Source organism: Pipistrellus hanaki (genome assembly GCF_964339955.1).
Source record: "Pipistrellus hanaki genome assembly, chromosome: 11".
Taxonomy (NCBI): Eukaryota; Metazoa; Chordata; class Mammalia; order Chiroptera; family Vespertilionidae; genus Pipistrellus; species Pipistrellus hanaki.
Genome location: NC_140513.1, coordinates 14,631,465 through 14,649,771, shown reverse-complemented (window position 1 = coordinate 14,649,771; position 18,307 = coordinate 14,631,465). Strand labels below are relative to the sequence as shown.

General features: G+C 39.9%; 2 protein-coding genes across 2 annotated transcripts; both read right to left on the bottom strand.

Annotated features, from left to right (window-relative positions):
• Positions 1–2,973: 2,973 nt before the first annotated feature.
• On the bottom strand, positions 2,974–3,915 carry LOC311630351 (olfactory receptor 1J21-like; the record flags this gene model as incomplete). Its single annotated transcript, XM_084899259.1, has 1 exon — positions 2,974–3,915. The coding sequence occupies one exon, from the start codon at positions 3,913–3,915 to the stop codon at positions 2,974–2,976; it is 942 nt and encodes a 313-aa protein (XP_084755385.1).
• Positions 3,916–10,995: 7,080 nt separating this feature from the next.
• Positions 10,996–11,937, bottom strand: LOC311630352 (olfactory receptor 1J4-like; the record flags this gene model as incomplete). The annotated part of the gene is made up of 1 exon (XM_084899260.1): positions 10,996–11,937. The coding sequence occupies one exon, from the start codon at positions 11,935–11,937 to the stop codon at positions 10,996–10,998; it is 942 nt and encodes a 313-aa protein (XP_084755386.1).
• Between the last annotated feature and the right edge of the window lie 6,370 nt (positions 11,938–18,307).

Below are 18,307 nucleotides of genomic sequence, written 5' to 3'. Positions count from 1 at the left end.
ATATTTGGTCAAATGTTTAATTAACTCACCCCTAATGCCTTGGCAGGGCCAGACCAAATGATTTTGTGGGCCAGACAGACCTCACCCCTGGCTTAGAATAATTAGTTTTAACACAAAATATAGTGTACTTCATTGCTTTTGAGAAATGCTTCAAAGTTCTATTTTCATTTCAGTGATCTGAAGTTATAAGCATTTCCTGGGTCATCATAACAATTTCCTTATAATGGAGATCCAAATATCTACTAATTGTGAGCTTGGAAACGTCCAGTTCTAATCTATACTAATAAAAGGGTAATATGCTAATTAGACCAGACGTCTTCCAGCTGTCCTTCCAGACACCTTCCCAGACAAAGCCATAGTAGTGGGGAGCTGAGGCAGAGTTGGTTAGGAGTAATCAGGCAGGCAGGGGAGCAGTTAGGGGGAGATCAGGCTGGCAGGCAAAGTGGTTAGGGGCTTTCAGGCAGACAGGAAGGTGAGCAGTTAGAAGCCAGTGGTCCCAGATTGCCCAAGGGGTCCTGGATTGGAGGTGCAGGCCTGGCTGAGGCCCCCCTTCCATGCACAAATTTCGTGCACTGGGCATCTAGTAAATATAAATAAAAATACATTCCAGAGCAATCTTAGTCATCATGTTTTGTTTTGTTTTTATGTACTTTTGAGATATTTTATGAGGATTATTAATTTAATCTACCATGTATTTCAAAGAAACATTGAAAGTGGTCATAAGAAAATGGGGAAATATTTGCATGTTTGGCTATCAGTGTTTTCAGTGGGGGTATTCTTAACACTTTGGATAGGGCAGTTCTTCATTGGACAGGATGTCTTGTGCACTTCAAGCCATTCAACAGCACTGGCCACTGATCACTAAATGCTGGTAATAAATTCAATCATTGGATTAACCACAAATGCTCTCATGTCTTCTTAAACTACATTGGAAATTTAAAATACCTGGAGAAGCCAAAACTGCTTTGGCTCAATATAGAGCGTCGGTCTGCAGACTGAAAGGTCCCAGGTTCAATTCCGGTCAGGGGTATGTACATTGGTTGCAGGCACATCCCCTGTAGGGGGTGTGCAGGAGGCAGCTGGTCGATGTTTCTCTCTCATCGACGTTCCTAGCTCTCTATCTCTCTCCCTTCCTCTCTGTAAAAAATCAATAAAATATATTAAAAAAAATACCTGGAGAAGTTCACCAACACTATTTTTTTGTTATTTGGTTAGCTTAAGATATTTTGGGAGAAGGCTAAGAGTTAGTTCTAGTACCATATTTCCCCGAAAATAAAACATCCTCCGAAAATAAGACCTACTTACAGGTTTCCTTCTGAGTGAAATATAAGGCATTCTCCCGAAAATAAGGCCCCCCTAGGCTCTGTCTCAGAATGAAAATTAATTTACCGTAAACTGGTCGCTAGGGTCGCCCCGACTGGCAACCAGTGACGTTACGCAGGAATGACAGCCTATCTCCAGACTCTTGATATTACAATAAACAAGCCATTCAAAGACAATTTGCGTATGGAAATTAATGACTACATTGAAAATAGAATGGAGAGAAATCAGCGTGGAAACTTTGTGAAACGTAAACTGCAAGAAGTTGTGACTTGGGTGAAGAATTCATGGGAGAAAATCACTGACAGTTGCATTGCAAATGCACTGCGAGCAGGCTACCTTGACAAGAAGTACTCATTTAAAGACAGTGCTATGGCTAAACACGAGAGATTTGGTCCACTGATTCTGAAAGAAATGGAGTCACAAGAAATTCACCAGGAAATTCAGGAATTGGATTGTTATGATGATGTTCCAGAAGATGATGACATGATTGTCAATGAATAAATGAGTAAATTCTTGATACTGTAGGATTCACAGTTAGTCTGGTTTGTGTTGACAACTACTGTACTACCATACCGTATACAGGTAATAAATTTCCTTTATTTTTATTTAACAATAAATGTGTACAGTATTCTTCTTTATGGAAAAATAAGGCATCCCCTGAAAATAAGACCTAGTGCATCCTTGGGAGCAAAATTAATATAAGACACTGTCTTATTTTTGGGGAAACAGGGTACTTACATACAAATTAATTTTTTTAAAAAGTGTGATTTTTTTTTTAAAAAAAAAGTGCTGCTGATTAAGGTGAGACTAGAGTGAGGCAAAAGAAGCACATGTGTAAAATTTTCCTCAAGTGCAAAATTTGAGACATTTCAAAAATTCAGTAATGAAAGCAAATATTACTTAAAGATTAATTTTTAATTAAGATGAGCTCAGTGCACTCTTCTACCAAATTAAAATTATTACAAAAATATATGATTAACAAAATAATAAAATGTAAATAAAGATAGAAACTGATCCTATACCTGCACAACTCAGCCTCCTCACCCTAATCTTGCCGAATTCTTTATCAGTTTTCCTAAGGCATTTTGTGTCCTTTTTCTCTGGTATCATCATGGGTTTATTCTTTGTCTTTGTTTTCATTTAATCCTTAGCTATGATATGTGTAGATGCATTTCTTTTTTTTCAAATTTATCTTTTTTTCAGTTTGCTTAATTTCTTTCTTGATCCTGTAAATTGATGCTTTTAACCAAATTTGAGAAATGTTGAGTTTTTGTTTTTATATGAATTGTGTGCACCACTCATTTTTCTTTTATGTAATGAACATACTATGATAACTGCTACTACATTTTTTTTGGTTAATTTCAGTAACTGTGCTTTCTTGTGATCTGTTTCTTATGACCCTTTCTTGACATGATGCCCTTTTGTTTACTTCATGTGTTTAGTAATTTTTCAATGTATACTGGAAATTTTGGAAGATGCATTTAGTATAAAGTACGTATTTTAGTTTTAAAGGTGCTGAGTTTTGCTCTGGTAGATAGTTAAATTACTGGCAGATCCTTTCTAATCTTTTAGATTTAGGAGAGGAAAGGATGTTCATGTTGCACGTGGATGATGAGCGGTCTTATATCCAATGAACAGAGAGAACAGTGCTTATCGTGGGGAGCACGTTCTTCGATTGAGTATATTTCCCAGAGCCCCTTTCATATCCCGATTCCTCAGACTGTAGATGAAGGGATTTAGCATGGGAGTGACCAGGGTGTACAATACAGCCACAATGACATCCTTGTTGTTGGAGTTGTTGGATGAAGGAAAAAAGTATAGCCCAATGATTGCTCCATAGTACAGAGACACCACAGAGAGGTGGGACCCACATGTGGACAAGGCTTTGCAGATGCCCTCTGTGGAGGGGACTTTCAGGATGGTGGCCCCAATGCGGCCATAAGAAACCAGGATGCATATGAATGGCACAGTAATGACCACCACTCCCACAGTGAGGATAAGCAGCTCATTGACTGTGGTGTCTGAGCTGGACAGCTTAAGCAAGGTGGAGAGATCACAGAAGAAGTGCGAGAGAGTGTTGTCTCCACAGAAAGAAAGACGGGCGAGGAGGAGGGTGTGCAAAAGAGCACTAGCGCAGGATTGGATCCAAGATACAATTACTAGCAAAATACACAGGCTCTGACTCATTATGGTTGTATAGTGTAGGGGATGACAAATGGCCACATACCTGTCATAGGCCATTGAGGTGAGAAGGAAGCTATCAAGATCTCCCCAAAATATAAAGAAATACACCTGAGAAATGCATCCACCATAGGAGATGGATTGATCCCGAGTATACATATTCATGAGCATCTTTGGAGCTGTGACTGATGAAAAGGAGATGTCAGTGAAGGCCAAGTGGCTGAGGAAGAAGTACATGGGCGTGTGCAGGCGGGAGTCCAGCCTGATGAGCAGGATGATGAGCAGGTTGCCCAGCACCGTGGTCAGGTACATGCCCAGGAACAGGGCAAAGAAAATGTCCTGTTGTCCTGGCCGGATGGGGAGCCCCAGGAGGAGGAACTCAGACACACTGCTCTGGTTATTCCTCCACATGGTCTTCTGTTTTGCTGTAGTTGCAAAAAAAATATATAGAGATGTGAAAAAATGTGCACCCTTAATGACTACAAATAATAGAAACAAGACAATTAGTGAGTACATGAATTTTAACCTGAATAACTCATGCATTTTGCCCACTAGTGGGCTAATGGTGGTCTGATATCAGGATAGTATATGTCCACCTAGAAACCAATGCAATCTCTTCTGGAAAAACCAGGAACCATCAGAATGATGATCATGTCAGGTTAGGTTCAAATTTGAGGATTCTAGGAATTCATGACAGAAATCTGAGATTAGTCAATGAGGGGAAAGAGTAGGTTAGTAACTAGTTATTAGAAACACTAAAGGGCCATGCCAGAGTTCATTGTCCTTTCTTAACCTTCCTATGCTTCTCACACATGCTTTTGGCTTTTTCTTATATTTTTCTATAATCAGATAATTTCATTAATTCTTCTTATACCATGCTTTATATCCTTGGATTGGGTGAAGATTAGACAACACTGGATCTTCCAGAAATCAGAATTTGAGGAGTTGGTTGGAAACATCACATATTACATGATAAATCTAGAGAAATAGTTTATTACATAGCCCTCAGTCCTTCCTTTAAGAAAATCCCTGCCCACTCCTCAATATTTTCAGTCTATCATTACTCTTTCGAAATGAATCATCATGGAATGTGGAGAAAAAGTCTGTTTCTCTTCCAAATTCCCACCTTATCCCCACAGTTCTTACCAGATCACTCTTATTTAAGTTCTCAGAACACCAGGAAATTCCCCATTCATATCTTGGATCTGCCAAAGAATAAAGTTTGTAACTGTCCACCTTTTATTTTTTAATTTTTTAATTTTTTTAATTTTTTTTATTTTACAGTTCCTAGCCTAAGTTTTATGCCATTGACTCATAAATGATATTTTTCTTGTCAGATTCTAACACTTATACTTTGTCACTATTATCATTTCTCTTTCTACTTTTTTCGAGTCAATTAGTCTCAGACTTGTCCATATGAACATTCACAAAATAATAGGGCAAGAAAAGAGCATGATCTATTTATTAAAAAATAGAGTCCACATACTATGTAAATATTCAATCTAAAGATCCTTCTCTTTGAGAGCCGAGAAACTGTCTCACTGTAGGAATCATAATTCATTTTGTGGGTTAACTAAAGTTTACATTATCTACCAATTCTTCCAATTTGACTGAAATTATCTCTAAAATACATTCTGTAGTCTATTACATTAAAAGTCCTGTTAATTTAATGCTACCCAAGATGAATTGCACATTCAGTTTCCCTAGTCATTCTCATGTTAATAGTAATCAGTTTACCTACCACAATGAAAGAGCTTACTATCTGTCTGGTGGACATTTTGGTCGTTTCTAATATTCTTCTGTTTCTAACAATATTTCACCAATAACGTTCTTCATATGCCATTTTCACATTACTGTGTTTCCCCAAAAATAAGACATCCTCCAAAAATACAGGTTTCCTTCTGAGTGAAATATAAGGCATCCCCCAAAATAAGGCCCCCCCCTAGGCTAAACATGAGAGATTTGGTCCACTGATTCTGAAAAAAATGAAGTCACAAGAAATTCACCAGGAAATTCAGGAATTGGATTGTTATGATGATGTTCCAGAAGATGATGACATGATTGTCAATGAATAAATGAGTAAATTCTTGATACTGTAGGATTCACAGTTTGTCTGGTTTGTGTTGACAACTACCGTACTACCATACCGTATACGAGTAATAAATTTCCTTTATTTTCATTTAATAGTAAATGTGTACCGTATTATTCTTCATGGAAAAATAAGACATCCCCCGAAAATAAGACCTAGCAGATCTTTGGGAACAAAAATTAATATAAGACACTGTCTTATTTTCGGGGAAACAGGGTAGTACACATAGTGAGTGGCCAGATTATTACAATCTCTGAACACTTTTAAATTAGAGCCACTCAGCATATTTATGTATAAGGGAAAGCTTGCAAATCCTGATATATCAAGGGACCAGGAGATAGTGCCCCCAGCCTCTGTCTAGTAAGTCCTCTGCTTCTTTCTACCTATGCACAATGCAATTCTTATACATGTAAAACCTTGTTTTAAAATCCAAACTCTCTGGTCAGTCTATACTGATTGGCCAGATTATTAGGCGTTTAGAGATTATAATAATCTGGTCACTTTAGTGTACCGTATTTTCTGGCGTATAAGACGATCCCCTGATTTTACAATTAAAACATAGGTTTAGGCCTAAATTCGCTGTATAAGACTACCCCCCACTTCCAAGGCAACACCAGTTCTTTTTTTAATTAAATTTTTAATGAATGACATTTTTCGAACATACTGTGATATATCGTACATTTTGTCTGATACAGCAGCTTTGTCTACACAGAACGTTCCTGTGCTGCAACTGTATGTACCACGGTGAGCCAATCACAACAAGCAAAGGTTCAAAGGTTATAATAGACCGCCTCTCTGACTCTGGCCAATCTGAGCAGGCTTTTTACTAGAATACAGTGTAGCTTCGGGTACAGAACATGTATAATTTGCATACATAAAAAGCCTGCTTGGATTGGCTGAGTTAGAGAAGCGGTCTGAGCAGCCTTGCAGTGATTGGTGCGGGATCGAGTTGGAAAATTCGTTTAGCGGCATATCGAGACATTTTTCGGGATAGACTCCCAATTTTTCGTTTCAAAAGTCATCTTATACGCCGGAAAATATGGTATATCTGAAGGATAAAACTTAGAAATGGAGTAGGAGGATATACATTCACAATTTTTATATATATTGTCCAAATACAAGAGGCTAAGGTGGGGAGGGGGAAAACCTTATGTGTTCTTTAAGATGAGTCCTGAAAAATAACACATGTTATGTGGAGATTATAAAAATGGTCATTCTAGTCAGGTGGAGAAGCCGGGGGTATGTTGTTTGAGGAACAGAGAAAATTCAGGAGAATATCAGCATGGGAACGTAATGAGCTTGGAGATTTGTCTGGGAACCAGATTATGTCAGGTCTTTTCTGCCATAATGGAAAGTTTGTATTCTATTCTCAGAGCAACAGGACACTCATGCAAATCTTCAAGGAAAGTAATGAATGCAAATATATAAATATTATGTTGGCTCCTGGGCAGAGAACAGATTATAGCAAGGCAAGAGTGTTAGAAGAAATATTATGATGACATAGCAGTAATTCAGGTATAAAAGTGATACCTGCTTACACTGGATTATGGCAGAAGATGAAGATCATTACAGAACTGGGATAAAATTGGAGGAAAAACCAATTAGACTTAATGGGGGATGAATGATAAGCAAGAGGAAGTATGTTTTTTCTATTCCATGAAAATTAGATGGATGATGAATTTGAGATAAATTAATCTACTTGGAGCTCTCTGTTATACTTTGGTGTGAGGTGCTGCAGGGACAGGCTAGAGATCAGTAACTTACATTGGACACACGCAAACACACAAACACATGCAATCACACTACTGAATAGTGATTTCCACTCCTGATCTGATATGGCCTTTTAGGTGATGAGCACTTACACCTTTAGCTGCCGCATGGGAAGGTTCCACTTTTTCTCTCTAAAAGACATGCAATACAGCGAAGCAGGTGGAGTCTCTCAGGGTTTCAAAGTACATCACAGCAGGGAGATGAATCCTTGGTTCAAACCCAAATAAGATAGAGATGCAGACATGCACTTGTTTAACACTCTGAGCAATGGATTTAGGTTCTACCTTAATAGATTTAGTAGAAAACCCAGGTGGTGGTGGGTGGCCAACTCACACCCTCTTCTCTCCCCTACCTCCAAATTAGAGACAAACTGGAATAATTGCTTTTTTGCCTTTTGTTCCCTTGAGGGGAAAACTGTTTGTTGATAGCACTTGGAGAGTTCATCCTTAGAGGAACAATGATAATAACCACGAAGCAGCTACTGGGAGAGGGTGATTCCAAAAGGTGTTTGTCTTCTCAGTTGACATTAGAGAAAATGCAATTCCAAGTTCATAATAAACTGAACTGGAAGTTGAGTGTGTTAGTGAATCTCTCTTGTTTTTGAACCCAGTGCTATTTCAAGAATACCAGAAACACGCTAATACTTTCACTCTCTGAAGAAAAGATTGAGGGGCATTATATCCCACCATCACAATGGGACACTGAGGAATGGCTACAGTTTCTATAAATCCTGGTCTCCTGCATACATATGTAAATATCATATATACACATGCAGAGAAAGAGAGACAGAAGTAGAGATGTGTACACATAAAAATGAAACTGTAGAAACTTAGTAAAACCATAAGCATAAAAGTCTGATTATATCATTTTAAGAGAAGACAGAGAGGCAGAATTTGAAGGACTTTATGGGTAGATACAAATGGTGCTTTTAAAAAATAAATAGTTATTAAAGATAGTATAACATACATATAGAAAAATTGGCATGCATTAAGCACTATTTGATGAGTTCCAAAGAAATACATCCCTAAAATCCTATCTAATAAAGAGGGAATATACTAATTAACCCTCACACAGTCACAAAGATGGTGGTGCCCACAGCCAATAAGGAGAATATGCTAATTGACAGCCCTTTCCTCAAAGATGGCAGCGCCCAGTTCCCTCAGTCCTGCTAGGACAGCAGGTGCACCCCAAGCTTCTGGAATTCCACAGACCTCTTAGTTCCACTGCTGCCCATAGCTGTCCCAAGGTGCAGGCAAGCTTTGACTGGCAGCTGCCCAGCCACCCAGACTTGCCCTACTGGAAGTGGCAGCAGCAGAGGTGTGATGGGTGTAGCCTTCTCCTGATCACTGTGTTGTCTCCTGTCCCTGAGGGCTCCTGGACTATGAGAGAGCCCAGGTTGGGCTGAAGGACCCCCAGCAGTGTATGTATTTTTATGCACCAGGCCTCTAGTAGAGAAATAATCCTGCATCATGCCTCTTCCAATAATTTCCTCCAAAGGTAAATCTCTTTATTTTTATCACCACATATTACTCTTGTGTGTGTGTGTTTTAACTCATGAAGGTGAAAGAATATTAAATAGTCTACATTCTTCTTATATTTTATTATAATATATACTTTACATGCTCAGATATTACTGAACTTGTCAATCCATTTGAACAAATACACATGAGTACACAAAGCATTGACCTCACTCCACAGAGTTTCTTTGAGTCCTTTCCCATTGACATCCTTTAGGAGCCACCACTAATCTCTCTTTCTCTTTAAAAAAAAAATTCTTTATTGTTTAAAGTATTATATATGAATCCTTCCCCCCCTTGACCTGTCCCCCTTCATTCTCCCCAGCACATGCTCTCACCCCCCTATTGACTATGTCAATGGGATATCTTATATGCATATATACAAGTCCTTTGGTTGATCTCTCCATCTCTCCTTTTTCCTGTACCCCATAAAAATTAGTGAAAACAGTTCTGGAGATGGCTCCAACTCTGGCTCTGGAGCTGCTCTAGTTCTAAGCTGGTGCTAGAGAGGGCGATGGAGCTAATACTAGCTCTGTGACTGGCTCTAACTTAAAACTGTTGCTAGTTCTAATTTGAATAGGTGGCAGAGCTGGTGGTACTGGCTCTAGCTGTGGAATAACCCTAGACTTGCTACTGCTGCTGAAACTGGCATGGTAGCTGGCTCTGTCTCTGGGACTGGTGACAGACTGACTGTGTTTTAAATCTGGCACTGAAAATGGAAGTGGAGAAAGGTTTACCAAGATGAATGGCTTTCCATTTGCCTTTGCAAAGACAGAAAAACATCATACTTCCTTTAAGAGAACTCTCACCCCAGACTCTACCCCAGGAAGCCTTTTCAGACTGCTGCCTAATATCTGAGGCTACACGTTGTTCCTGGCCCAGCTCCAGCCTCTGGAGGCTTTTACAAGTGTGACATAACCCCTTCCCCCACCTCCTCCAATGCACATATTTACCAACCCCTCATTCTTCCTGTCCCTCATGCTTTGCCTCAGTAGATTCTGGATACTCTATCTGGGCCAGGAGAAGGTAGGTGTGGTGCTCCAGGTCCAATCTGGACAGGCTGAGCTGCACATAAATCACCAAGGGCTTTATGTCAATAAAGTGCAGAGGCTGACAGAAATGAGGTCCAGCAAGGTGCCTGGGATGGAGGAGATGATGCTGAGTCAAAGGCCTGGGCTTTCCTTTCTCACATTTCTCCACAACATGCCTGCAAGGGGCTGGACTCCTGTGCCAGCTCCTGCCCATCCAGAGGCCAGCCTCATACCCAGACCTCAAGTCTTGCTATCATGGCAGTGGCAGACCTGGTCACTGAGCAGGGGCTGGCAGAGAGCCTCCATCACAGAGAACCCTTGGTAAAGGGTCTGACCGCCCTCCCCTTCTTCTTCTTTTTTTAAAAAAAAATATATTTTATTGATTTTTCACAGAGAGGAAGAGAGAGATAGAGAGTTAGAAACATCGATGAGAGAAAATCATCGATCAGCTGCCTCTTGCACACCCCCTACTGGGGATGTGCCCGCAACCAAGGTACATGCCCTTGCCCGGAATCGAACCCGGGACCTTTCAGTCTGCACGCCGACGCTCTATCCACTGAGCCAAACTGGTCCCGGCCCGCCCTCCCCTTCTTCAATAAGGCTGAGGCACTTCTCTGTTGGTGTCCTGTGACCTCTTCCCCATGGGAACATAAACTCTGTGAGAACAGTGAGGTTGGTGTCTGCTGTACATTGTTGGCACACTGTTGGTGCTCCATGACTATCTTACAGATGAAGGAACAGAGTCTGTTCCCTCCCCAGACTTCACAAGGCCTGCATGCACCTCAGCCTGTAGCTTATGGATCTGGGGTGGTTTGGGTCTGTTTACAGCTCCAATGCCCCAAGCTTGATGCTCTGACCTTCCTACAACTTCCTGAACCACCTGCTGTGCTTTGTAAAAGTCTATATGTTTCTTACTTAGTCTAGCTAGAGGTTTATCAATTTTATCAAATAATCAACTTTTGGATTCATTGAAGAAGTGGTGTTAGAAGAAGTTTAAGTTTAAAAAATTTGGCTCTCAAGAGAAATTTCAATTGTTGTATTGTTGATATTTGGCTCTGTTGACTAATGAGTCTGCCCTAGACTGTCACTTGGCAAAAAGGATATCCCTCTTGAAAACTTTCCCCAGAGCCCCCTTCATGTCTCTGTTCCTCAGGCTATAGATGAAGGGGTTCAGCATGGGAGTCACCACTGTGTACATCACTGAGGCAATTATGTCTTTGCCATTGGAGTTGTTTGATGATGGGAAAATGTACAGAGCCATAGTTGTTCCATAGAACAGAAACACCACGGAGAGGTGGGAGCCACAGGTGGATAAGGCTTTGCAGACCCCTTTGGTAGAGGGGATCCTCATGATGGAGACGCCAATGCGGATGTAAGAGACCAGAATCCCAGTAAATGACAGGATGGTGATCAATCCCCCAGTAGCAAAGATAAAAATTTCATTGAGGGAGATGTCTGAGCATGAGAGCTTAAGCAGGGCAGCGAGGTCACAAAAGAAGTGAGGGATAATGTTGTCAGCACAGAAGGACAATTGAGCCATGAGGATGGTGTGGGACAGGGCAATGCCACCAGAGAGGAGCCAAGATCCAGCCAACAGAAATGTGCACAGTTCCTCCCTCATGATGGTGGTATAATGTAGAGGCTGACAGATGGCCACGTACCTGTCATATGCCATTACTCCGAGGAGAAGTGTATCAAAAGAACCAAAAAATATAAAAAAATACATCTGGGTTACACACCCTGCATAGGAAATGGATTGATCCTGAGTCTGCATGTTCATGAGCATCTTAGGGACAATGACAGATGAGAAGGAGACGTCAGAGAAGGCCAAGTGGCTGAGGAACAAGTACATGGGCATGTGCAGGCAGGAGTCCAGCCTGATGAGCAGGATGATGAGCAGGTTGCCCAGCACCGTGGTCAGGTACATGCCCAGGAACAGGGTGAAGAACACGCCCTGCTGCCCTGGTGGGATGGGGAGCCCCAGGAGGAGGAACTGGGACACGCTGCTCTGGTTCTCCCTTCTCATGCTGCCCTTCTTTTTGCATAGATTGAAGGAATATTAGAAATGTCTCAGATAAATAGTGATAATGGCCAACCATTGGGTTATCTGTTTTCTCTGGAGAAATTCTTCAGGTATTTCTCACATGTTGTTGCCGAATCCTCACTCTCACATCATAGGAAGATCAAGAGGGAGCCATCAGACCTCCATTGGTCCACAAAATGCCCTTCAGTGTAAACCAGACGAAATTTATATATTTATATAACATGTTAGACACTGACCTATTTTCTGGAGAAAATAAGATAAAGTCCCTTCCTTCCAGAGCTCACATTTTAAGGAATCGCCTCTTCATGAACTGGTTCTGAGTATCTGAGAATCTGAAATCTTGTGGGTTCTGACTCCATCACTTTCTAGCTGGTTTCAACAGCTTACCTTCTAGCCTGATTTTTTAATTTTTATCAAATAAGCATGATAATTCCTACCCATAGGGTTTGTAGAAGAATTAAATGATCCCATGAGATTTATGATATTATAGCAGAGTTCTTTATGTAGTAAGGGCACAGCTATGTCATCTGACATGTTCAGGCCAGTGTGAATGTCCAGATAAATCCTGTGTGTGTGTGTGTGTGTGTGTGTGTGTGTGTGTGTGTGTGTGTGTTTAATATTGGGTTGATCTTTAGGAACCTAATATACCAGAAATGTGAGGTGGGCATTAGAAAGAAGCAGGTGGCTGGTCTAAAAGTTGTGTTTATCTATAAATTTATTTAATTTGGATTTAAATATTTTTTCTTTACCTATTTTCGTTGTTCATTTCTTTGAATCTATCTTCAGTGAATCAATTAGCTCATATCTGAGATTTCAAATGCAGTAAGGCACCTAGGGACATGAGAATTGATAGATGCTATAAGATTGGTGATACCTATTAAAGTTAATATTTACTTGATTAATCTATTTCCCAATGTCAATCTTAATGTAATTGACATTTATTGAACATGTATGCAACTGTATGAAGGCAAAAGGAAGGGATTTTTGCATATATGTATATATATTTATGTAATGTTTGTGCATATGCAAGTATGCTGAAACTAAGAAATGTTACTAAATCAGCTCATCATCACATGGCCAGTAACCACGAGTCTTCATTTCCCCCCATTGTATCTATTTTATTGTCTAAGCTCCCATTGAACATAATCTACCTCACTGTATTTAATTAATCAACATAGTCAGGCCTTTGAGGCATGTTATTTCAGTGTTTGAAAGAGGATCTCTATATTACCTTAATCACCAACTCAGATATTTGCCCATCACTCATTCCTACAGCCATTTATATGCCTACAGCCTATAGTTTGCAAACAGCTTTCACATACTTTCAACTACAAGCAGTCTATATGTATTTTGTGTCTGGAAAGGAGAGAAGACAGAGACTTTTATTTTTCATTCTACTAACCTGAGAAGTGAAGTCACTTACACAGTGTATTTGGTGGTGGAACTTGATGTCAAAGAGAAGTCTCCCAAGGCTCTTCTCATTAGAAACAGACACTTCTCATTTCTTTGCAGGGGAGAGTTAAAATACCCATATTTTATGATGCCTGGAAGAGGAAACTGACATAAGACATGGGAATTCACATTTGACAGTAGATTCTTGTTCCAGACTAGGGTGATTCTCAGGGACAATGGGACAGTAGGAGGAAATTGGTGACCTCACTCTTTACTAAGCTTCGCTGCTCATTGACAATTGCTGGGTGAGACTTCAACTAAGAGCTCTGGCTTCTCTGGAGGTGAAGTGTGGGTGCTGGGGGACCAGAAAACCTGATGTGTGCAGGCATGGCACTGCAGTGTCAGGGAGCTAGTCAGCGGGAAGGGAACCTTCATCTTGTATGTAAATGGTAGTGTGATCTGTGCTCAGTGATGAAGCCGTAAACCAAGGTTTGAGAGGATTTTTGGCACGGGCCTGCTGTCCCAGCTGACAAGTATTCTCTCTTGGGGAGCTACTTGGATGGGCAGCCGGGAAAGTCAGCCTCCATCTGAAGAAGAGTATACACTGGCTTCAGTGACTGGTTGCTTACTGTGTGCCTGATACGTATTAAACTGTTGCCAGCAATATTTACAGGCGCTAATATTATTCATTTATGTTTAAGGCTTCTGGCCTCAAAGAGATCAATGTAAGGCCACAAAGCTATTGGAGGACAATAGCAGATTTTGAGGACACCCAAACCAGGACACTTAATGAGGCTGCCATGTTCTCTAAGTATAAATATGGATAATGCTAAAGGCCAGAGTGAGAAATATGAACCCAGTGCACTGGGGCAATACTGAAACATTCAACCCACACAGTCCAATGGCCCCAATAGACTTAATGTGGATCCAGTTTGTAAGTGCCTAGCTATGTTCTGGTCTTGAGTCCAAAGGAACATCAGAAAGGGAGACTGTTCCATACATGGGTACACACACACATACACACACACACACGCTCTTAGAGTTTCAAGCTTTTACTTTCTACTTTCTCCCTATCTCTTCTACTCAAACCCCGATTTAGTAGAGGTGTGAGTTTGTTAAAAACAATATATACACATCTTCTATACATATACTCGGTTTCTCTATTCTCTCTCTCTCTTTCTCTCTCTCTCTCTGTCACACACACACACACACACACACACACACACACACCCAGCACACATATTGTTGAAGAATAATTTGCTGTTTCTTTTCTGATATATGTATGTCCTAGATGAAAATGGCCATAGTACAAAACTGTTTCACACATAAATAATCATATGTGCAAAATGCTCACAATACACAGTCATATAAAGAACTTAAGAATAACACATAACAGAAGCACATACATGTAGGCACTTATATACAGTCACATATATTCAGATTGCAACATACAGAATCACACAAACAGTACATAGATAGCATAGACATAACCACTAAAGCACACGCATTGCTCAAAGATTTTCAGCCTGGCCTGATCAGTGCACATCCATGTGTGTCAGTGACACTTACAGGTAGAAATACACAGAACACACAAACCTAGTGTCATGTTCCCACACACATGTTTATAGGGGCAGAATTCTGGCCCATTCTAACCTATGCTAGTCTTTGATAATCTCAAATACCTTTTGTTCTGCGCTGTTTCCTTAGTCTTCACTTTCTGTCCAAGAGACTGGGGAGCTACATGACAAGATGCAGCCTCCATGGCCCAAGGACCTTCATAAATTTGCTTGTCTGTTTATCAGCAACAGAACAATGGGCAAGAGTGGTTTATTTATACCAGAAAGAAGACACGGGGAAAAAATACCTAGGATCTTCAATAGAGAAACAACCAATGTGGACTAATTGAAGAAATTACTGCTGGCCTCTTGGGGAGAAGCCTGTGCAGAGAACAGAGGGGCTGCGTCACTGCAGTCCCTGAAGACAATGTATCTCTGGGCTCCTTTCTATCTAATCTGGTGGTTCCAGGTGGATGGCAGGAGAAGCCAAGGTCAATCTGGGCTTCTCAAGTGTACATGATTGTAGAATAAGCCTGTTCCTTTATCACAAGCAAGGCTCTTGTAGCTCCTCACACAAGCCTCCTATGAAGCTCAGCAGGTCTCCCTGCTACCTGGAAAGGCACCTGGAAGGCAGGGGCTGGGCCTCACTCAAATGGTAGGAAAATGAAAGGATGGAGTCTGTAGGGTCTTGAATTGAATTTGAACTCTGCCACTTACTGTGAGCTCCTGAACAGTATAATTTAATTCTACAGCATTCAGAGTCTTTAAGTGCAAAGTGTTAAGAATAGTACCTGCCTTATTAGGGTGTTAGAATTAAATGAGACAATGTTTATTAGAGTTCTTATCACAGTGCCTAATACATGCAAAATTCTAATAAATATTAGGGCATATCACCAATAATGGCAGGGCACTTAATAAGCACTGGGAAATTAAGTGACTTAATTAATTAGTTCTTTTTAATAGATAGTTATTAAAGACTTTTTAAATGTCACAGTATAAGTTGAGGGAGCAAAGCAATGACTAAAATAGAAATACATAATCTGGTAGAGCTACATTTTAAGGGGATGAAGCAAACAAAAAAATAAAACCAATCAATACACAACAAAACAAAACTATAAAAATCACATGGTCTGTTCTATAGAATTACTTAGGAATTTATTTTATTTCACCCTTTAATTACAGTGTTAATTTGAAATATGGTTAGATTAATTTGTTTTATTTTGTTTTGTTCACCACCTCCTATTTATTCTTAGTGACAAAAGACAACATGGTCAAACAATACAAATAATTCTACTCATCTCCAATCTTTTCTGCCCCACATCTTGTAGGTAAACAATCTTATTAGTTTCTGATTAATTCTGCTTGTGTTTCTTTTTGCTCAAATGGGAAGACACATGCATATTTTATTTCCCCTTCATTTTTACATAGAAAGTAGCATGTTATAAGTATACTTTTGCACATTGCTTTCCTCCCATTTACCAATATATCCTTATATTTCTTCATATTGATCCATAGATATGTGTGTTCCTATTTTTCCATAGTTGCAAAATACTCAATTGCATTGATGTTCTATAGAGTTTTCTTTAAGAGTTTTAGAATGAGATATTGGTGATGGATGCCCTTAAAGCCTCAGAATTGTATACCTCAACTCAATAAAATGGTAAATTTTGTGTTTTGTATAGTAAAGTATAATTAAAAAATTAAAAATTAAGTAAAAGGTGACATGTAATTTTTGCATAAAAACAGACAAGAATTATAAGATAATAATTTAAGATTAATAAGCAAATAGAGGGGTAATGGAATAACAAAATATATATTTAATCAAAAGGGAGGAAGATAAGATAATAAATATGAAACAGATGTATTGAATAAAGTCATAGTAATGTGGAAAATATAAGTTTAAATATATTATGGCTGCATTAGATATCTATATATATAAAAGGCCAGTGATCGGAACACTGTAACCACCAGAATGTGGTAATAACCATAATGACGGGTAGCTATGTTGCCCACTGAGGCCAGTGAACCGGCCTGATTGGTGGAAAAGGACCGGCTGGCAAACCTCCTGTGGCCCCTCCCCCCACCTGGGAACATGACAGGGATATCTACTTTCACCACTCTTATTTAACACTAGAGGCTCGATGCACAAAATTCATTCACCAATGGCGGGGTTTTCCTCAAGTTGGCTTATGCCCTCTTGCAGTCCAGGAGCCCTTAGGGGATGTCTGCCTGCTAGCTTAAGACATTTCTCTCTCAGTCCAGGAACCCTCAGGGGATGTCCTCTGCTGGATTAGGCCTGATCTCCCCTGACCTAGACCTAAGCTGGCAGTCAGACATCCCACTTGCAGTCAGGGATCCCTTTCTCCTTACCGCCCACCTGCTCACTGCTCCTTAGTGCTGCCATGGTGGTCAGCCATGAGCCTGGATTCTGTCTGATCAGCTTTCCCCCTGTGGGAGTGTAATGACCACCCGGGGCAGCTCCTGCATTGAATATCTGCCCCATGGTGGTCAGTGCATGTAATACCGACCAGTAATTCTGCTGTTTGGTGTATTTGCATATTAAACTTTTATTATTTAGGATAGTACTGAAGTCCTGACCACAGCGATCAGACAAAAAGAAATAAAAAGCGTTCAAATAGGAAAGGAAGAAGTAAAATTGTCATTATTTGCAAATGTGACTGTATATAGAGAACTCTAATTATTCCACAAAGAAACTATCAGAGCTAATCAATGGATTCAGGAAAGTAGCTGGATACAAGATAAAGATCCAAAAATCAGTTGTATTTGTATATACCAATAGTGAACTAAAAGATAGAGAAACTAAGAAATTAGTCCCATTTATAATTGCATCACAAATTTACCTAGGAAAATCCTCACCATCTTGTCACAGTTGTTTAGAGATGACCTATGAACCAAGGATATCATGGCCTGATTCCTGATCAGGCCCCATGCCGGGTTGTGGGCTTGATTCCCAGTGTGGGACATGCAGGAGGCAGCCAATCAATGATTCTCTGTCATCATTGATGTTTTTATTTCTCTTTCTCTCTCCCTTCCTATCTGAAATCAGTGAAAATATATTTTAAGCATGACTTGATATCTGGTTTTGTGTTCCATCCAATTTTGTTCTTTTTTCTCAAGATAGCTCACCTATTTGGGGTATTTTTTTTTTATTCCATATAAATTTTTGGAATATTTGTCTGTGAAATATACTGTTGGTATTTTAATGGAGATTGTATGAAATCTATGGATTGCTTTGGGTAGTATGAACATTTAAATGATGATTCTACCAATCCATGAATACAGAATATTCTTCCATTTATTTATGTCTTTCTCTACCTCTTTTTTCAACACCCCCTAGTTTTCAGAGAACAGGACTTTTACCTTCTTGGTTAAGTTTATTCCTA